Source organism: Durio zibethinus, chromosome 21 (genome assembly GCF_047325235.1).
Source record: "Durio zibethinus cultivar Kanyao isolate XHJ-2024 chromosome 21, ASM4732523v1, whole genome shotgun sequence".
Lineage (NCBI taxonomy): Eukaryota > Viridiplantae > Streptophyta > Magnoliopsida > Malvales > Malvaceae > Durio > Durio zibethinus.
Window position 1 is genome coordinate 2,224,423 of NC_143182.1, and position 21,394 is coordinate 2,245,816.

Sequence of the window (21,394 nt, forward strand, 5' to 3'; positions counted from 1 at the left end):
CGACGTCCATACAACCAAATCAAGGGTAAGACCAAGGATGCCCCAGCTCTGCCCAGCAATCAGATTCAAGAGTAAACTTGAATCATTTCAAGTTCCATTCAAGGATTCACCCCAGCAGAGTGCAAATGAGGCGAAAATATTCGTTCTATCTTTAGATCCCAAAATATTCTGTAACACAATATTCTCAAAATTTGGAAGCAATACTACAAGATTTTGAGCTCTATAAGCAAGTCAAAACTCTCAAAACAAGACAGAAAAGAAAATTTCACACATCCGAGAGTTTAAGCCGTTTATGAAGCACAAGCAGAGTGCAACTCACTTCTTCTTCTCTCCACCTCCAGCTGACCTGTAACAGACAAGAAATGCATCAGCATGTAAACCTCATTGGAATGGAAAAATCATTAAATAGTGATAATAATGACCGAGTCATAATTAGATCAAGTACCTCATCTTGCGGAGAACACTGGACATCTCCTCACGCTTCTTCTTGGCCCTCTTGTGAGTGCCTAACTTTCTCTTTGCCACCTTCAAAGCTCGCTTATCTTTTCCAACCTTGAGCAGTTCAGTAATCCTCTTCTCACAAGGACCAAAACCAGCAACCTCCCTAATTAGGCTCCTCACAAAATGGACTCTCTTGCTGGTTTTCTAGAACCAAAAAAAAAAAAAAAAAAAACATAGAAAAACATAGAGAATATTTCAACAATGCAGAGCATATCATCAAGACAAATGAAGGTAGGTTATAGAAATGATAAAAAAATGCAGATATCTACAGGGTTTGAATGAAAAAGAAGCCACTCCTGAAGTAAATTGCCAAGACTTCATCATAGAACCTTCTCTATGCTTTACAAAATAGTTTCAAAAGCGCACATAATTGAGAGTGCAACAACATGAGAACTTTGAGCAATGGAACATTACCCCTTTCTATTAGAAGGGCGGGGAGCCAATTCCTTCTTGGTGACAACCTGTCCTCTGTTTAAGCCCACAAAAAGGCCAGTGTTAGGTTGACTTGGAGCCATCACCTGAAAGAAGCGTCTCTGGCATGACAAATCACAATTGAAACCAGTCCAAGAAAAGCAAGTGAACTCAGTAAACCTTATCAATACCGAAGAAGAATAGAATGGAACAGGAATATCAAACCGCAACACCACTCCACTCCTTAGACCCAAAAAGATTAAAAAAAAAAAAAGAAATGGCATTTGTGTATACATGAAACTACAAAGTCACATTATAAGTATTCTAAAAGGAACACAAACCACTAGACAAAAAATTATATTTATAAATAGATTCTCATAAATGATAAGTCACTTTTTCCCCAAGCTTACACGGCATAAAAAGCTAACCACACAAGTAAAATTGTATGCAGAACTTGATAAACCAAATACTACTCCTAACAAGTAAAGAACAACACATGTGCATAAATCAAAATTGTAGAAAATCATTTACGTCAAAAGTAATTAGTACAAATATAAAAGGATAACCGCAGAACTAAAACATCTCGAAACATCATTTCCCACACTGTTTCATATTCCTTAAGAAATTTACAGGGTTAGTTATAAGCAAAAAAGGGTCAGACCAAAATGAAGTAACTTGAGTATTGATCTAGACCTAACAATCTTAGATTTTCATAATATGTCAACATGAGAATATGATCGGAAAGACAAAAGAAACTCAATTTGATGAGTTTTAACCATCCCACATGAACATTTTTAACTGAAAACAACTTAAAATATACTTAACATAATATAAAACCATCAAAATTATCTCCTCAGCTAAAAAATTGATAAAATCTTTCGTACTCGCAACAAAGCAAGTACGACAAGTTCCAACAAGCAGATCAACCACATTAAAGATTGGACATTAACAGTACAATGCGTTAAAAAAGATCAAATCAGATGGTTAAAAATTCATCAAATTGAATTCAGCAAAAGTACGTCCCAATCATCTTTCCTCCATTTAAGACATGACAAACTACTTAACTACTAAGTTGGAATAACGAATTTTTTAGTACATACTTCACTAAAAATCTCTAATCAGTTCCTGAGAAAAGGAAGAAGAGACTCGGAATTATGAACTTCAGATTTTAGTTTTGGAACCAGCGAAAATGTGTAAAGAGAATCATTTCGAGGAAACCCAAAGCCTAAAACCTTCAAAATTCCAGAATCCTTAATGACTTCTTCCTCGTTTTCTCGGAAACCAGGAAGTAACAGAGCCAAAACTTTATGCTATTGACATGCATTTTAAATTTCAACATAAAATTGACTACAATGAAGGCGGCGAAAAATAGCAGTTTCAGCGTGTTTTCTCACCTACCAAACAGCTCCAACTGAAAATCTCCAAGAAAATCTCGAAGCCGCAAGAAAGAGAATAACAGACATTAGCTTCCGCAACTTGGGAAAGATTTTAATTTTCCATTAGGCTTAGTACAGCTGTCTCACCCCCCCAGCGGCACAATGAGAGATAGATAGGGTTTCCTCTTTCGGCGTTGCTTGCCCATTTGTAGGTTGTGATTAGGGTCGGGGCTCCTTGGGTCCGTTAACAAGTTAAAAAAAAAAATATGTTGTTGGGTCCATACTTACTGGCCCAGAAACATAAAGCAAAAAATGTGTTCGACTCATTGGGCTAATCTCTGGAGGTCCCAAAAAATAAAAATGGGCCGAAATTAGGCCCATCACTTCCCCTCCATAGTTAAGCAAGCGATGCGCATGAAATGGATCGGCGGAAGCAAATGGAATCAAAGAATTTCTGGTGCGTAGATTCTCGAAACCCAACTCGAAAACGCTCAAAACCAGCAAATGGGTTTGACTAGCAGGTACAGCTAAGCGTCATAGCCAATTCAGCCATGGCTTTCAATCTATTTCTTTCCTTCTTTCTTTCTCTTTCAACTCTCTATCTCTTTGTCTCTTCTTTCATCAGTTTTGGTTTTCCTTTGCTAATTCTTATCCAACCAGTATAATAAAAGTAGCTCTGAACATAAAGCAACCTCACCGCTAAACTTCTCCAATCTTCACATACCGTACCTAATACCTTCAATTCCCATTCTGTAATTCAAAGTTTTCTCTTTTTTTTTTCAAAATTTTCATTTTTTTCTATTATTTTATCACATGTTCATGGTAGTGGTTTTTGGAGCTTTGATATGATTAACTTTTCTTTTTTGATCTCCCTGTTCCTACAAAACCTGAAGTGAAAATACAACACTCTTAGTGTTGTTTCTTCAGGAAACTTCTCTTTGGGAAAGCATATCAATTGAACCACAGTAATATATGTCTATATACTCTTTTGGCTGACACCTGGGGCGCTTGGGATTTCAGAGCCTATTAATTATCCCTCTAGTTTAGTTGGATTATGCACTGATTGGATGTTTCCTTCTAATACTTAATCGCTCTCTAAACCCTGTTTTTTCCCAACCTTAAGAATGCCTGTCCAACTTTGATTAAAATAAAACCCGCTTTTTACTTATTACATTGTACATGGAGTTCATGGTATGTTATTAACATGTTTGCTTCGTAGGGGTGTCTATGTCAATCGCCTGTTGCTGTCCCATCCTTGAATGTGTCTACTGTTTAGCCTGTGCCCGTTGGGTATGGCAGAAATGTCTATACACTGCAGGCCATGAAAGTGAGCATTGGGGTTTAGCCACAGCTGAGGAATTCGAGCCAGTGCCACGCCTTTGTCGTCTAATTCTAGCAGTTTATGAAGATGATCTTCATAACCCTATTTGGGCACCCCCTGGAGGCTATGGTATTGATCCTGATTGGGTTATCTTAAGAAGAAATGACCAAGAAACTCAAGGCCGAGCTCCTCCTTACATGATTTATTTGGATCATAATAATGCTGATGTTGTCTTGGCTGTGAGGGGACTTAACTTAGCAAAGGAAAGCGATTATGCTGTTTTGCTTGACAACAAACTGGGGCAAGCGAAATTTGATGGTGGTTATGTGCACAATGGGTTATTGAAGGCCGCAGAGTGGGTATTTGATGCCGAGTGTGAGGTTTTAAGGGAATTACTTGAGAAGAATCCCAGTTACACTTTGACATTTGCAGGGCATTCCCTTGGGGCAGGGGTGGTAGCGTTGTTGGTGATGGTTGCAGTTAAGAATCGTAGCAAACTGGGAATCATGGAGAGGAAGCGGATTAGATGCTATGCCACCGCTCCTGCTAGGTGTATGTCACTCAATTTGGCGGTTAGATATGCGGATGTAATCAATTCTGTTGTGCTTCAGGTAAATTGTCATTCGATATATTCTAAGCTTCTATGTATGTTTGCTTGCTTTATATTGGTTTATATGGACTTGTTTCAGTTACTTCCGTTCGTCAAATTGGTTAGAAGGTTTAGGGTTAGATCACCGTATTCTAATGCATATTGATAATATCTTGTATGCTTATGTCCTAACATGAGCCATTGTAATGAACCAGGATGATTTTTTACCTCGAACAACCACAGCTCTGGAAGACGTTTTCAAATCACTCTTCTGGTAAAATATAGTATGTCTTAGTCACCTTTCCATTACTAATTTTCTTAACATTTGGTATGTGCCAATATTTTTTATGTAAAGTTCTGCAGAATGTGATTTTTGAAAGCCAATCTCTCTTCGATCATAGGAATGGTTTGATGATTGCATAACAGGGCTGGTTTTACTTCTGTTCAATATGCAGTTTACCCTGTTTGTTATGCCTAACGTGCTTGAAGGACACTTTCACCATGAAGGAGAAGATGCTTAAAGATCCAAGGCGGCTGTATGCACCTGGTCGCCTTTACCACATTGTTGAAAGAAAACCCTGCAGGTATTATGAGATTTACATTAACAAATTTGTGAATCATTCTAGAATATAGGATGAATTATTTGGTTTTCTATGCCATTTACTAGAGGGGTCAAACACCTTGATTATTAATGCTGGTATATGAATAAACACGAGTCTGCTTGGTATGAAACAAATAAAGAAGGGAATTCTTAGTAGAAGAGGATAATGAGTCCCAGCTGTGGTCAAACGAATCTCTTTTTATCCCTTAAATTCATCACATATTATTGGGATTAATTGGGATGTATTTCCAGTTCAGTGCTTCATATGCGTTTCCCTTTTTCCCTATTGCAGGATAGGAAGATTTCCCCCAGTAGTGAGGACAGCTGTACCTGTGGATGGGAGGTTTGAGCATATAGTTCTTTCCTGCAATGCAATCTCTGACCATGCCATGATTTGGATAGAGAGGGAGTCCCAAAGAGCACTTGATGTAAGTTTAGAGCTTTTTGAGCTGTAGACTGTGCTTTGAGGTAGTAAATCCTTACATGTCTAAGATTACAATTAAAGCAATTAAAGAAATGTTTCAGCATATACGTGAGAGCTTGGATCTTAAACTAGCTGTTTTCTTTCAGTTGGAGGTGACAGATATTAAGAATCTTAATTAGCTTCAAGGAGCATTTAGGGTGCTGAAAATGACCAAAAATATGGCTACTATCATTAACTTTTGTTTTTATGAGCCAGGATCTACCCTTTAGGATCTTGCTGATGCCATGTGTTGTACTCTAAACCTATACTTAAGCATTTAGCATAATTAAGGCGAAACGACTAACAAGATGCATAGGGAAAAATCATGTGTAAGTTTATGTGTTACTTTTGCATTTAAATTATCTCGACAACTGCTCTAAATGGTAAATCAATGTAAGAAGAGTACCAGTCTGTTAAAGCTGGAACATTTTAGTTAGATGGTTAAAATAGGAAAAGAGTTTTGTTATTACAACAAAATACTAAGCTCTCATTCTGTTGAATGCAGTTGATTTTGGAGAAAGATGGCATAATGCAGATTCCTGCAAAGCAGAAAATGGAGCGACAGGAGTCTCTTGCTCGAGAACTTGGTGAAGAGTACAAGGCAGCTCTTCAGAGGGCAGTTGCTCTGGATATCCCTCAAGCTTACTTACCTTCATCATATGGAACGTTCCACGAAATGGAAGAAGCCGAATTTTCTGGCAGATCAAGTGAGGAGGTTTCTTGGTTAGGATGATTTTGTAGAGCGCCTTTCTGAAGTAGTAGATGAGTCTGGCCACATTGTGCTCCAGAAGTCAACCTCAGTGCCCACCCTGCCTCAAAAAGAAAAGAGGCCTACAAATGCATTGTTCCATGATTTATTGCATGATTACCACGATATTGTTATAAAGAATGATAAGAAAGTTTGTACATAAAGGTCAATCCATTTTATCCCAGTTGAGCATTCTTTGATTGTCATAATCTTCCAAGTAACAGCAACCCTAGATGACAAATGCCATGAGGCAAATGGAGGATAGGGAAACTTTTGGTGTTCCACCACCAAAGAATCACCTTATCTTGCCCCTTTGGCAGAAGGGAGAACACATTCAACATCATGGATTAATTGCAAGTTAAGTGGGGATAATAGAATATGGAAGAACGTTTCGAGATAATTATCTTCTTTCCTGTCGGGGAAAAACTGACGAGTGAATGAATTACCATACATGTCCTGATTTACTAATGGCCATTGCATCATAGCTTTGATTTAGAATCATTTTTAAAATTGATTTTAAAGGATTAAAAGAAAGTCATCCAATCTAGCCGCAAGAACTCTAGACTTCGAGGTAAACACCTCCGACGCTAGGCCATCCAAACATGGCACAGCTTCCTGCTTCACTTTCCTTCTAGTTTTTGCTTCTTTTTATTGTCAATTCAAACATACAAGAAAGGACGAAAAAGATGAGTTTACCATCATTCATTGGTAATCCATGAAAAAATATTAGGGTATTTTACGTTCGAGAAATGTTAATGTCCTGAAATTCAAATTGTACATTGATCATTGATTGATTTAACCGCCTGACCTATGTTAAACAGCTAGGCATGTCAAGGAGCGGTCCAAAATAATTCACCACTGGTATCCATGGTTTCATTTACATAATTGTTTGTTAAATTAAACTAAGAATAATATTCCCCTAATATGCAACATTTGCACCGCCAACATTTGTTGAGGGGCAAACCAGATGTTACATAATTTTAAGAGCTTTCGTACCTTCTTGCTATACCTGGAGATCTACAACTGCTTCCCCTGCAGCAAAGATGAGACAGGAGTAAAATACTTCACTCAATGCCATGGTGTTGTCCAAATTGATCTTTATCCTTAATACAACAAATTCTAAGCAATCTCAAGTCTTATCGGCCATCATATTCCGGAAGGAGAGACAGACTAAAACTAAAACTTCTGGGAGGAAAAGCCACACTATTTAACCACCTGATCTTGTGCAAGCTTTATATTTTATACCTCAGTCCCATAACTAGGAAAACCAAGCCATAACAAACTCAATTTCATTCCACATTTGGGATCTTCAATTTAGAAAGGGATAAGATAATCTTTAAGTTCAGAGAGATACAACATATCAATTGCCCAAAATCAAAAATGATTTTCTTCGTTTGGACTTCAAGGTTGAAGTTTACTCTTTTTTTTTTCTGACTATTAGTTCATTCCTTGTTCTAGTTTCAGTTTTGTCAGTGTTTTTTTGGCTTTTTCTTTTCCTTGTTTGGCGTCAGTAGACACAAGTCTTTTTTTTAAACCCCCCACCTCAGATCGCCAGCAATAGATAAAATAAAAAGTAAAATTTGTCTAGAAGAGAAAATGTGTATAATAACTTACCATGCATTCGCTTGACAAAACGTTCAAATTCCATGAAATTCTGTCTCTCCATGAGAAGTGGGCTGAGCCTAAGGTAAGTAAAAGATGAAAAATGTCTCCCTTCTGGATCATTTACTGGCTTGACATTGTCCAATATCTTGTTATAGCCTACCCTATCAAGGCAAAGAACAGCATTCTCACTTGCAACTGGAATGCAAACATCCCATGCAGCATTCAGCACCTGAAACAGACAACTACTAAGCTTCTGGATTTGAATAAAGAATCAGCACTATTGGATTTATAGTAAAATATGGCAAATGAATTTCTAAATTGCTAGGTTTTTACAGAGGAAAAGTGCTCCTCTAAGAGAAAGGAAAACTAATAGCAAGTAAATATTAAGGCTTATCAGGAGCTCTCAAAACCTCACCTGCCAGACTAAACCCCGAGCATCTGCCAGCGCTTCCCGTAAGTCCTCATGTTGCTCCAAAAAGTTCAGTTCAGCACATGCAAAGTTTAAAGCAGCTCCATGCTTCTTTAGCATTGCCGCTATTGCAGTATAACCATCTCGATTGCAGGGATTGTAGAATCCAGCAGTTAATTCAGCAGCATGACTGGCTGTTTTATACCACCAGTGAATACCTGGCAGCTGCTCAGCAATTAAAACATGAAAAGAAAAAAAATGCAAACACTACATAGCTTTCAGAAACAACTTCTAAAATTAGTTTACAAAAGTTAACAAAAACTCTTCAGTTGCAGATTTGCATGATTGTGTCAATGAAAACATAGTATTTCACAAAAGCAGTACAAATAGAAATGTAAAAGCATGTTAAACAACAATTTTTCCTTATGTAGTTTGATTATGATCAAATGCTACATATGAGAATCAAACTTGAATAAGATATCATATCAATTACAATCTTCAATTGCTTATAATTACTTTAAGCATTCATGTTAAAGAATATACTCTTAAAACAATAGTATGTTCAAACTGTGCAACATTAAGACATGAAACAAGACTTGGACCTTAGAATATTTCTGACTTAAACCAGGGTTGAGGGGATTTAAGGATTTTGAAAGGGACAACACAGTTGAAGAAGCAACACAGTTGAGGGGGTTGAAGAAAAAGAAGATTGCTAACAATGAATCATATTATCAATTTTAGAGGATGATAAGAATTATTTTCTGTCAGGTATAAGATATATCAGTGCAGGGTGACTCACCTTTGCTGCAATGCAAGTGCCTTCGAAAGCTAACTTTGCCAGAGAAAGTACCCGGTCTCCATGATCAACTAATAACTGAGAGTACCAATTAAGGAAAAACCTGCCATAGTACCCATCATAGTCTCCTCCGTCACAAAAGAAGCAAGTTTCATGTGGCTGGGAATTATAGGACCCGGCATTATCTGGCCCTCTAGCCCAAAAGCTGTGCCCCCTCATTGCTGCTGCCTTCCTAAGGCTTTTTAACATGTACTGATCATAACACTGCAAAAGGAAAGGCATTATATGATGCCCAGAGGAGAACCAAAAATTTAATGTTCTTGGCACTGTTGAGGTGACAAGACCACAAACAAGCAACATACTGTACAGAGACACAACAGGACCCAAAACAAAGAGCATCACAACTTGCTAGGCTGACATTAGAGCAATACTAATAATCATGATGAGATTACTTATGTTAAACTTGAAAAGAATTACCTGCAAGGAAACTACTTCTTAACACAAGCAGGATAGATAAGAACACTGAGCATACTAATCTAGCCCTTATAAAAGATTCCTAGAAAGCTGGCTAGTCATCATTTCCTATTTATTGTTCTCTTTCCTTCTAGACGGTAAATTGGGTGAGAGAGGGAGGGAAGATGTAGGCTAAGTTTCCAGGCGCAAGAAAATGTGATGCTGATGTAATTGCAGCATCTAGAGTGGCAAAACATACATGGAGCAGCAAAGCAATATATTAATCTATATAAAATCAGTTGTCAAATTTAAGGTTCAAAAATCAGTTGTCACATTTAAGGTTCAAAATTTGAATTGGTGAAACTGGTTCTTAACAAAGATTTTCTTTCAAATTTCCCACTAACAAGAACAAATCACAGTTCTTGTGACAGCAACCTAATTGTATACCCGAATGAGTTAAATAAATGATGTGTCAAATAATGCAAGAATATGTCAGATTTAAATAAGGCAAGGGTTGGTATTCAAATTGTAATTACAATTACCTGGAACTCCCCAATCCCAGGATATCTCCATCCATGCTTTACTGGACAAGATGGGTACCGAAGCTCCCCACAGGGACCTAGTCCAACTTCAACCATGGATATGATACCATCCTCAAAAAATTCATCAAATTCCACTCGGAAACTTCTCATATAGTCAAAGTATACCTATGTTTGCCAACAAAAAGTTAAAACATCAAAAGAATCTAACCTTAAAAGAAAGCAAAGGAAGAAAAGAGCAAACCAAGTTAGCATAACAAATCTGTTTATAATATCCCTCAAAAGCAAATTTCAGAAAATAGCAAATCCTTGTCACTTTGTTTTTTAGCAATGGTTATTTTAACATAAATAAGATCCAAAGTCTGATCCATTACCAATTACATAGTCAGAAGTATGAATAGAACCAGCTTCAGTAGGTCTCAAATAAGTTTAATGATTCACAACAAAAGAAGAGGGCAGAACGTGATACAGTAAAGCCAGCAATTTGTATGATGTAACTTGTATGATTATCGATACCACTTGTTGGTTGTTACAAAGTTAGAGACTAACTAATGACTGACAATAATATCAAGGACTAATACCTCAACAGCAGTTCGGCCCCTTAAAACTCGCTCTTTATCAATCCCCCAGGAGAGGCATTCAGGGTTTCTTCTTCCTTCCCTATCAGTGAAAAATATGTCAGGATTACTTCTACCAATTTCTGCAATCCAATGGGGAAGTGGAATACAAACATCATCACCAACATTGCCACCACATTCATGAAATGACATCACAACCTGATCCATCAATAAGATAACCGTCACACTTGGAACAAATCTTTACAAGCATCACATTCAAAAGGTAAAGAAAAAGAAATACTGCATCATACATATTTCTTATATAAAACTAAGCTTAATATAGAAGAGAAAAGAAACTTTACTATCACAATGACAAATATACTCATCTCAAACACCTTAACAAGAAGAATGTCAGTCCTAAATTGTCATGATTACTCATCTGAATTAAGTTGCAAGTGTTTGGATTGTTTCTTTCTGTTCTAAGATTAGTAACTTGTGGAAATTTCATATTTCCTTCCAATATTCAAAAGCTTGAGCCAAGCTCTAGGATGAAGTGCAAAACCTATATGAAGCCTACCCTCCTAAGGCATACCACTGAAGAACATAGGCCACCAATTACATTTGTGTTTTCTTTCACAAATTGCATCACAACAGCCTTCGCCAAAGGCATATTACTTTGCCATGCAGCAACACAGGTCAAGTCTGACATTTTGAGACACACATGGGGATTTCAAGGCATATCCAACCTCCCAAATTTTGTGTCGCTAAAGCATCCACATCATCATACAGAAGGATCTGCAAAAGCTGACATCTAGAGACAAACTTGTGCCAGAGGTACCAAGGAAAGTAAAATGGCTTTCAACTAACTTTCAGCTTGAATTGACTTGTAGCACTCTTGGGGGATGAGGCTAAAGAGGGGGAACACCAAAGTCCTATGCTCATATGAACAAATAAATCAAATAAATACATGAAATAAAACCATAGGTGGTTGATACTTGATATTATGTAGTTCTTTACCATATCAGAGGTCAGATATTAACATTGAGTACTACCTCAAGCAATGACACAGCATTCAACCACATAAAGAATTCCTTACTGAAAACTCACCTGTAACTTAAGCTTAAGCTCACGAACCATCTGAAAGAGTCTTCGGTAACCATTCCAGTTATATTCCTGGGGAGCATGTGCTTCCACTATTCCCCACCAGCAGTCAACCATGACCCCATCTACATTGATTGATTTCAATACTCTAAGCTGCTTTAGCAGACCGTCTGGATCAACTAGCTCACACTTAATGTTGATGACCCCCAACTGCCACAATTAAGGGAATTATTAGACTGAAACTAGGAGAGTCTCTAAAGAAGTTGTCACATTTGGCATTTAGTTAGCTTTAAGAAGCACTTCAGCATCAAAGAACCCAAACTGAGGTGGAAAACAGAAAAAAAGTTACGCATGCCCATTTGACAAAAGGGCCAGTCGGCCAGATATGAAGTGTTGAAGAAATATTATGATCTAATGTAAATATGGAGAAAGAAGTTTGAATTAGAAAACTCACTGGTAGCATCCCATAAACTGGAACATATGGAGTGCCAGCAAAATCACGTTCTGGTAGCTTAGGAAGTTGCCCAATAAGCTATAAAGATTGTAGATTAGAAGAGAAAATGAACGTCACAAGATCCACCCATGAAAATAAGCAAATCAAAGCAACTAAGTTTTACAATAGATATAAGGATGAAATTAAGCTCCTGAATTATGAAAAAGAACACATGACCGTAAGGAAGTACTAAATGTATGTCACTATACACAAGATCATACTATCAATGGCTATTTCCACCTATTACTTAAGTATGAATATGCATCAATCATATATTTTATTTGACACTCCCAAGTGCTTGCAGGGCATTTTAGATCCAATATCCGAACATCATTTGCTATTGGCAAATCAGTAACAGAAAACACATAGATAGTTATTCACATGTGATATCCATATAACTCTGTCATACCTGTTTGTCATTAATTGCTTCCATGGAGCCAGAAATAAAAGGAAGACTTTCTATTTGTTCTCCACCATCTCCAACCATGCCTGAACTTTGAGAACGGGCACTTGAGGACAGATCATAAGGTGAAGAAGAAGGCATGAAAACTCCCTTCATACGACTAGCATTGTACTCTACTGAGGTGCGATAGCCAGAAGAGACTCCCTGCAAGGAGGTAGGTGGAGTCTGTTGTGATACCATTTGGGAGGAAGATGAAGTCATGCCTGCAGAATTGCCACCAGTGGGCCTTGAACCCTGCAAAGAGAAAACATTCCCATTTGGATTTTCCACAGATTCATCAGAAGTGAAGATCAAAGGAGCATTAAAGCATGGTTCTAAACCTTACCATCAATATTATGCAGGACAAAGATTAAAATAATCCAAGGTTAGGCAGTAAGTTAAACAATGAACAATCTATGAACCTCTTGAATAAATGAATGTTACATTTCAATGTTGTACCTTGCAGTAGATATTGAATGAAACCTTACCATCAATATTATGCAGGACAAAGATTAAAATAATCCAAGGTTAGGCAGTAAGTTAAACAATGAACAATCTATGAACGTCTTGAATAAATGAATGTTACATTTCAATGTTGTACCTTGCAGTAGATATTGAATGAAACAATTGCTCAATTTAAGAAGAGAAATCCAATGGATTCGAAGGGTTAGTACCGGAGATCTTGATGGAAAAGTGGTTCCATCTGGAAGAACAACCCAGCCAGCTTCCCGGGCCAAAGCTGCAATCACATCATTGATATCAGCTCTAACCCTCAGGTTATAGTTCCCGTGCCTCCGAAGCCCTGCCAAGATCCTTGCAGTTATTGCTCTCCGATGCCGCTCTCTTAGCTTCGTTCGCTCCTTTTCTTCCGGTGGTCGTGACCTGCGAGCTCCTCCTCCACCCGGGGTGCCGACTTGCTCTTGAAGTTGCTGCTGATGTTGAAACTGACCGCCACTACTTGTACTTGGCATCACTTCATCAACCCCCATCATCATCTGAGCAGCAATACGCCTCTCTCCATTCTCCTCATCCTCATCATCCTCTTCTTTTACATCCATTTCCTCTTCATCATCCTCCTCACTAGCTCCCATCAGTTTCTGCATATCTGTTGCCATAACTTCCCACTCTAATCCTGAACCTCTAACCCCAAAATTACCTTAGGATTATAACTTATCTACAGTAAATGTGATAACCATTTCCTAACTTTTTGCAAAATTAAAATATGGCATGGATTTCTCTTACAATGCAGAATCAGATCCACTAATTTCTGCCCCAACTCGATTTCAGATTTTCCTGGTAACAATCAAAAACTTCAATTCATATACTTACACAAAAGGGGAAGGAAGGACTCCCCAGATAGACAGAGCTCCAACTTCCAATTCTACATGTTTCCTTAATACAATAACCAAAACAACAACAATAATTATTATAAGGCACCTACTAAGTCTCTTAGGCCTTAAAAAGATCAAATACCCCACTAAATTGTAGGTTAGGAAACTATTTGTCTTATTTTGGATTTTAAACTTTTATTCATGAAAATTAAGACGATAAAAAATAAATTTTATTATTTTTCATCTTCTTTCACTTCAACACTTTCTCAGCAACCCCATGAAGAAATTTAAGTACCTAACTCAATTCCCGTGGTAAATTAACCATAAACCTAAGGAGACCGAAAAAAAAGAGAAAGATTCTCTCTAGAAAAATTCGGAAGTTTTCTCTCAAGAAATTACCTTCAGAGTAGCGTCTCGATTTCTAGCGTAATTCTTACGCGAATCTTCAATTTGCTTCACATGACGCTTCGAAATATCTCCAATCCTTCAAATTCCACTTTCTCTTCTCAAACCGACCGACTTATGCGAGTAGATCAATATTCCCGGCAACCGCAGGGTATCTCCGGCTTGATAAGAGGACTATTCTCCGGAGCTGCGAAGATAGAAGAAGCGATGTAGAAGACCGAGAATAGGGCTATCGCCGGCGAGGATGTGGGGGGCGCGTGACGAGGGGGAGGCGAGCGCGTGGGTGTTAGGGTTTCACGCGTGTGTGGGATGGGCGAGCGTGTATGTGTGTGAAATTTAGGGTTTGGCACGAATGAGGCGTGTGTGGGCTAGCAGCGTATTAAGCGGGATCTACGGACGTGTTAGGGGACACTTGTCACACGTGCCGTGGGCTTTGCTTTGAGGGACCCGACCGGACACGAGATTTAGGTGTGTCTCTCTTTAGGCTGGAAAAATATCACGTGACCTGTGACGCAAGCTAAAGTCGGTTATACAAACCACTTTAGAAAACACTTGCCATTATTTAGCAATATATTTTCTTTTTAATTTCTCATATAAATGCTAGTGACTCATTTTCCCTAAAAAATAATTTGTTTTGTAAAATTAAAACTACATAAAAATAATTATTATTAAAATTAATTGACAATTAGAAGTACCCTCTTTGAAGCCATTTTTTTTAAGAAGGGATTTCGAGCATGTTTTTTGAGCACAAAAATCAAACCTCAACTAACTGAACTAAATGTTCGAACATGATTTAGCTCGGCATCAATTAGACTAATATTCAGTATAATCAGTATATTATTTATTTACAGAATGTGGGGTAGAAAACATTCTCTTGGTCACTTGAAGAAATCATGATCATAAGCATATATATATATATTTATTTATATCAGTAGTTATTTGCATAAAATCGTGCACAAAGTTTACATGTATCTTTCTTTCCCCTAAGCAGCAACTTGTCCATCCTTCCCCTCAGGTGTAGCCGGCTTTTCATTTGGAAACAATTGGAGATCTGGTACTGCTTCCCCTGTAAATGAAGGTGGCTTAACTCATGAGTTTCAATTAATTGATAAAAGGTAAGTAGCTTATATACATGTAGAAGCAGTGCAAGCTCAAATCCAGAAATTAAGGTTCCTTGCGCCAAGTCACATCTACCATACATTGGAAGGTCAGCTCTTTTCAAAAGAAGGAATAAATGAGAAAAGTGAAGGTATATTGCACCATGCATCCTTTTGACAAATCTTTCAAACTCTGCAAAGTTGTGCCTCTCCATCAAAACTGGGCTGAGCCTAAGGTAGGTAAAAGCAGATAAATGACGGCCATCTGGGTCGTTCCGGGGCTTGGCATTTTCTAGTATCTTATTATAGCCTTCTCTGTCATAACATGGAAGAGCATTCTCACTAGCAACCAGTATGGAAACATCCCATGCAGCATTCAGCACCTGGAAATTAGAAAGATGGTAGCAAAATTAGAATGTGGTTTGCTAGCACAACCAAGCCATAGACTCAGCCACATATGATAACCAACTGAATGGCCCTAATCCAAAGATTCTTGTACTTGACTGAAGATAAGAGTATGGTCAGAAGTCACAACCAATCTAATTCATGTTTTCTTACTCCAATCTTAGCATCAGAGAAAACAGATAAATCCATTTTTATCCTAGAACACACACTACCATAGTAAAATATGATATACCCACCAAAGTCGAAAACCAGAATAAAAAGAAATGCTATTACCTGCCAAACTAATCCCTCAGGGTCTGCCAGTGCCTCTGGGAAGTCCTCATGCTGATCCAAGGTGCGTAATTCAACACATGTGAAGTTTAATGCAACCCCATGCTTTTTCAACATCACTGCAATCGGAGCATAGCCATCACGATTTGCAGGATTGTGAAACCCAGCAGTCAGCTCAGCAGCATGGCTAGCTGTTTTATACCACCAATGAATACCTGATAGCTGGGAATGAAATCAAAGCAAAGCCACAATTCTTTACAACAAAAGGCGGTGAAGAGTTTGCTTGATTGCAAATCATGAAATTCTAAATCAGCTCCAAAGAATAGAACTTGCTAAAAACTGACCTTTGCAGCAATGCAAGTGCCTTCAAAGGCTAAGTTGGCCAGAGCAAGCACACGATCACCATGATCAACCAAAACTTGAGAATACCAATTAAGAAAGAACCTGCCATAATAGCTGTCATAATCACCTCCATCACGAAAGAATCCAGTCTCGTGAGGTGCGGAATTATAAGAACCGGCATTATCTGGTCCTCTGGCCCAGAGAGAATGGCCCCTAATCTCTGCTGCTTTGCTTAGACTCTTCATCAAATATTTATCATAACACTGAACTGAACCAGATTGCATTAGTGCTTGGAAGAATTAGCAAAACTATCGATTAATGTTGAATCATCATAATAATTAGCAAAGGTTCAACCAATTTACAAAAGATATCTAGATACATAGTCATTTGAAATGGACCTGAAATTCACCAATACCAGGATATCTCCAACCATGCTTTGCAGGATAAGAAGGATAGCGTAGCTCCCCACATGGACCCAGTCCTAGTTCAATCTCAGATATGACTCCATCCACAAAGAACTCATCAAATTCTACACGAAAGCTCCTCATATAGTCAAAGTAAACCTGCACTTATAAATCAACCCAATAAAATCCTAAAAGTTAATCATGCACCAAAAGAAAGAAATTTATTTTGCAAATGAAGGACAAAGTAAACAACAAAAGACTTCTGGTCCAAGTTTCCAATCCTTAGTATTCAAACCTGTGAGGCTGTGACATATCTGAAAATCATATTGGAAAGCTCAGTTATAAGTGCTAAATAATACAAAGATTCAAAGATGAATTTAGAAATTGATCAAAAATATTTCACCCAAAACAAAGAGAAAAGAGAAAGCCAAAAAATTATTTAGCAATAGTTTGAAACTTGTTAATTTTTAGAGTCACAGGTAGAGAGCAGAACTAAACAAGACAGAGAAATTGTGAAAGATTTTGTCCAAAGTCATTAGTAAACGATAGAAGCATAAATGTCAAGTAGAGTTGAACAACCAAAATCAAACTGTTATACCTCAACAGCAGTTCGGCCCTTTAAAACCCGCTCCTTATCAATTCCCCATGTAAGGCATTCAGAATTTTGCCTTCCTTCTCTATCTGTGAAATATATATCAGGGTTGCTCTGCCCAATTTCTCTTACCCACTGAGGGAGTGGAATATGTACATCATCTCCAACATTGCCTCCACATTCATGAAATGACATTACAACCTGTGCCCATTTTAGATCAAGAACTGGGAGAAGGATATTCAAAAGATCAGGAGCAAGATAATCCCAATTAAGTGATATTTATTTTGTATGTTGTTCTCAACTCTCATCGTCTAGAATATTTCCCTATACATGATATAAGAGCAACCTATATCAAACAAAAGCGTGACATTCATAGACAAACAACAAAAGGCAAACCACTTCATGTCAGTTTTCATCTTAGATAGACTACCAACAATCATTACTCATAACATGTTTCAAAATCAAGTCAGGACATCACAAGCTGACAGTCTAAAGATAAAAAATGGTCTAACAACTAACTAGTCTTTTTCTAGCGATATACATACCAATAACGAAAAAGTAAAGGGAAGACAACAATAAATCTCTTAGAGAATGAATAGTTAATTGGTTATTGTTAAAAAAAACATAGCAAACATGAATTAATGTAGTATTACTCACCTGTAACTTAAGCCCAAGATCTCGCACAATATGAAAAAGCCTCTTGTAGCCACTCCAATTATACACTTGAGGCACATGCGCCTCAACTATCCCCCACCAGCAATCAACCATTACACCATCCACATTAACTGACTTCAAAATCCTTAACTGATCCACAAGACCCTCTTTTTCAACCAACTCGCAATTCATGTCAACAACACCGAGCTGCCACCCCCACCCCCCACATTATAGAACACAAACAAAATAAACTATTTAGTGTTTATTAAGAAACATTTCAAAAACAAAAATCATGAAGTCAAATTTAATAACTTACTGGTAACATAACATATACAGGAACATAAGGAGTGCCAGCAAAATCACGCTCTGGTAACCTCGGCCACAAAACCTACCAAAAAAATAAAATAAAGAACCATTCAGTTTTATATTCTCAGCTAGTTCTTGCGAAAATGGGTAACAAACGCAAATTATGGATTGGAAATTTTGTGGTTTTACCTGCTTGTTGCCAACGTTATCTACAAGATCACCAACGACTGGATGATCCTCTGTTCTTTCTCCTTTATCTCTGACTATGGCTCGAACCCGAGACGACTCGGAAACACTAGAACAGACAAAACCTCCCTTGAACCAAAACGAGTTGTAACCCAATGAGCTCGGAGACCTAGAATGTACAGTCGAGCAAGCTATAAGAGAAGCACTTGGTGGCTTTAAACTATTGAATATACGAACTGATGAAACCGCCATTTCGGTTTTTCCAGTAATCTCCTGAATTAGAATGTAATTGAACGTTTCGCTAAGTTCTACTCCCAAAGAAAATTAAATGAAACATCTGCAGTGTTTTGAAGAATTTCCTTCTATTAGAAGAATCTGGCCATGGTTTTTTTGGAAAATTTTTCTCGCCAACGTAACACCAACCCAACGGAAATAGGGTGGAAGACTGAATTTTGCGTGGCCAGGGATCGAAGAAAAGGAACATCTAACGATGACGTTTTATGGATCGAAGAGATTACTATTTTAGGTGAAAAAATAAATAAAAAGTGACGGGTTTAGGTGAAAACACGAGAGAAATATGTTGGCTTCACAAGTGGATCATAACACGGCTTAGTCCCATTTGATTTTTTTCCTTTGATTGCAAAATGTGGGCTGCTTAAGGCCCAATAGATTATTGGTTTATTACCTAAATAGGATTTGGACATAATAACACGTGCTCTCATGTGCTCCACAACACACACCCAAGACCCTTCTGTTCATATTGGGCTTCAAATAAGTCATTCTCAATTACTAATAAAAGTGCCTATAAATCAAATTACTCCCGAGCTATTTTTATTTTTTGGGATATAAAATGTGATAATTAAGATTAATTTTTATGTTTTTAACGATTATCGAGTCTATTAAAAAATATTATAATTTATTTTCGTTACAAAAATATGAAATACGTATATATATATATATGTATATGTATGCATATTCATATGTAATATATTCGAAATGTGATGTTTTACCCACTTATAAACAAGGGATGAGATCCAAAATGGTAAACCTAGTCCACACAAACAATACATGTAGAAGTACTTCATTGTTATTACTTCGTTATTTATTTATTTTTGAAAATTGATTAACGGTTATATATAAACACTAGTTAAAATAATTAAAATACTATTTTAAAATTTTACATTTAATACATTATTTTCATAAAATTAAAAAAATAATAACACATTAATTACAATATTTTAAAAATTAATATCATTTTAACTAGACATCGATTAACTTTTTCTTTCACGGCATTATATATATTTTTTGTTAACGAGTTAAAAATATATTTAAATTATAATTTAATAATCATTTAAATTTTAAATATTTTATTATAATTAATCAAACTCTTAATCTTTTATTTCAACCCAATTGAAATTTTAATTAGATGAAATTTAGTTACATGAAAAAAATTAAATCAAGTGATCATTCAATTATAATCAATTGAAATCTTAGAGAAATTTTAGAGAAAATTTGAGAGAGAAAATAAAAAAAAATTTTATTTTATTGAATTTTTATATACATTAATTACGCAACATGTCAAAATTTTATCTATTTTATTGATATCATGTAAAATTTATATCTTAATTAAAAAAAATTAATGATATTAAATTTTTTATCAAAATAAAAATTTAATTGGAAGTAGATAAATATTTAAAGTATTAAATAATTATAACAAAAAATAAAAAAAATGAAAGATATTTTAATTATAATTCAAGATTTTTTTGTACCTTTCAACTTTTTTTTCCCTTAAAATTTTCTGGTTTGTAATAATTAAAGGAGCGTAAAGAAGCCATATTATTAAAATTTTTGCAGTCAAAAGTTAAACGAAATTTTAAAAAGTGATTGACGCATGGGGTTGGGGAATAATGGATATGGCATGATTATTGATTCTAAATAGATTCTCATGGACCATCATTGGTGGGATTAAATCATAGCACTTGAAGATTTCGAGAAACCATATTATCATTCACCCCCACATGCTTGCCTGCCTCGTGAGTTGGAAACATCATACATCTCTTAACAACGTTTTTTTTTTTTTTTGGTTTCCATGATATTAAAATGGAAAATACTTACTCAATCACATGTTTTAATTTCAAGTTTGAATTTTTTGACAGAATTGATTTGTCTCATCGTAATAAATACAGTGGAAGCAACAACTAAATTTAATTAAATTAGTTTCAGAGATTCTTTTTAACTTTTAATTCTACCCAAAAATACTATAAATTACATTAAATGTCAATCAGGGTAAAAATTAGTAAAAAGATTTAGTTATCAAAATCCAGTAATGTTCATTCATCAACTTTGATGCATGGGATTTGATTTGATGTGATGTGCCAGTTGAGCCATGAACGGTACGGCGATGGAGAATCTTTTGCTTTGAGGAGGTGATGGGTTTTTGCCTGGCATTTGCAACAAAGAAAGCTACATAGCATCAGAGATGCATGAAAAGTCTGATTATGGACAAATTTAAAAATGTTATCAATAATATTTAAAATTTTATTTATTTTTATTTTTTAAAATATTTATGAACACTTTACTTCTTTCATTTAAGGAGTGACCAACGAATTAATCAATCCTGACACACCACGTGAGAGTTTATTGTAATATCTTATATATAATTGGATTGTCAAAATTAAGAACTGAAGGGGTTTTTTTTTTTTTTTTGAATTTTCATGCATGGTTTGATTTGATTTGTTTTGTTGTGCAGGCAAGAAAACTACAAGAAGCAAAACAAAACAAGAGAAAACAACATAACGTACCATGAAAGTTGTTCTCCCCGAATAATTAAAACCTGTCAAAAGCAATATCCCAAAGGAAACTTGTTTGATTCACGACATATTCGCCTACAACTTGGACACATCACACATGCATGCGACTGCAAAATACTGCCAAGTCATTTCATTTCTTATAATTCTTCACTCCAAGAATTTTGTATTATATATATTTTACCCTAGA

General features: G+C 36.4%; 3 protein-coding genes and 1 pseudogene across 15 annotated transcripts; 1 reads left to right on the plus strand and 3 right to left on the minus strand.

The window, feature by feature from the left end:
* Nucleotides 1-126: 126 nt before the first annotated feature.
* LOC111304729 (large ribosomal subunit protein eL36y-like) lies at nucleotides 127-2,473 on the minus strand. Of its 3 annotated transcripts, XM_089750135.1 has the most exons (5): nucleotides 2,436-2,473; nucleotides 2,307-2,350; nucleotides 916-1,032; nucleotides 451-637; nucleotides 127-346 (listed from the first exon to the last, which is right to left on the minus strand). In XM_089750135.1, the coding sequence occupies exons 3-5, from the start codon at nucleotides 1,014-1,016 to the stop codon at nucleotides 266-268; spliced, it is 369 nt and encodes a 122-aa protein (XP_089606261.1). In that variant the 5' UTR covers nucleotides 1,017-1,032; nucleotides 2,307-2,350; nucleotides 2,436-2,473; the 3' UTR covers nucleotides 127-265. The 3 variants fall into 3 exon arrangements, with proteins under 3 accessions (XP_089606261.1, XP_089606259.1, XP_089606260.1); XM_089750133.1 differs by lacking the exons at nucleotides 2,307-2,350; nucleotides 2,436-2,473 and having other exon boundaries at nucleotides 916-2,300; XM_089750134.1 differs by lacking the exons at nucleotides 2,307-2,350; nucleotides 2,436-2,473 and having other exon boundaries at nucleotides 446-637; nucleotides 916-2,300.
* Nucleotides 2,474-2,699: 226 nt separating this feature from the next.
* Nucleotides 2,700-6,219, plus strand: LOC111304726 (uncharacterized; annotated as a pseudogene). The gene is made up of 6 exons (XR_016331151.1): nucleotides 2,700-2,809; nucleotides 3,508-4,220; nucleotides 4,414-4,472; nucleotides 4,654-4,782; nucleotides 5,092-5,227; nucleotides 5,768-6,219. The product of XR_016331151.1 is annotated as an uncharacterized LOC111304726 (transcript).
* Nucleotides 6,220-6,686: 467 nt separating this feature from the next.
* On the minus strand, nucleotides 6,687-14,491 carry BAM7 (beta-amylase 7). Of its 6 annotated transcripts, XM_022901578.2 has the most exons (12): nucleotides 14,136-14,491; nucleotides 13,648-13,698; nucleotides 13,080-13,537; nucleotides 12,373-12,660; nucleotides 11,925-12,002; nucleotides 11,477-11,680; nucleotides 10,394-10,588; nucleotides 9,816-9,980; nucleotides 8,824-9,084; nucleotides 8,031-8,249; nucleotides 7,625-7,844; nucleotides 6,687-7,042 (listed from the first exon to the last, which is right to left on the minus strand). In XM_022901578.2, the coding sequence occupies exons 3-12, from the start codon at nucleotides 13,518-13,520 to the stop codon at nucleotides 7,014-7,016; spliced, it is 2,100 nt and encodes a 699-aa protein (XP_022757313.2). In that variant the 5' UTR covers nucleotides 13,521-13,537; nucleotides 13,648-13,698; nucleotides 14,136-14,491; the 3' UTR covers nucleotides 6,687-7,013. The 6 variants fall into 6 exon arrangements, with proteins under 6 accessions (XP_022757313.2, XP_022757314.2, XP_089606262.1 ...); XM_022901579.2 differs by lacking the exon at nucleotides 13,648-13,698; XM_089750136.1 differs by lacking the exon at nucleotides 11,925-12,002.
* A 550-nt stretch (nucleotides 14,492-15,041) lies between these two features.
* On the minus strand, nucleotides 15,042-18,913 carry LOC111304731 (beta-amylase 2, chloroplastic-like). 5 transcript variants are annotated; one of them, XM_022901602.2, is made up of 9 exons: nucleotides 18,401-18,912; nucleotides 18,222-18,293; nucleotides 17,909-18,112; nucleotides 17,258-17,452; nucleotides 16,654-16,818; nucleotides 16,258-16,518; nucleotides 15,917-16,135; nucleotides 15,402-15,621; nucleotides 15,042-15,207 (listed from the first exon to the last, which is right to left on the minus strand). In XM_022901602.2, the coding sequence occupies exons 1-9, from the start codon at nucleotides 18,647-18,649 to the stop codon at nucleotides 15,125-15,127; spliced, it is 1,668 nt and encodes a 555-aa protein (XP_022757337.2). In that variant the 5' UTR covers nucleotides 18,650-18,912; the 3' UTR covers nucleotides 15,042-15,124. The 5 variants fall into 5 exon arrangements, with proteins under 5 accessions (XP_022757337.2, XP_022757336.2, XP_089606264.1 ...); XM_022901601.2 differs by having other exon boundaries at nucleotides 15,341-15,621; XM_089750138.1 differs by having other exon boundaries at nucleotides 15,042-15,621; nucleotides 16,258-16,523; nucleotides 16,671-16,818; nucleotides 18,401-18,913.
* Between the last annotated feature and the right edge of the window lie 2,481 nt (nucleotides 18,914-21,394).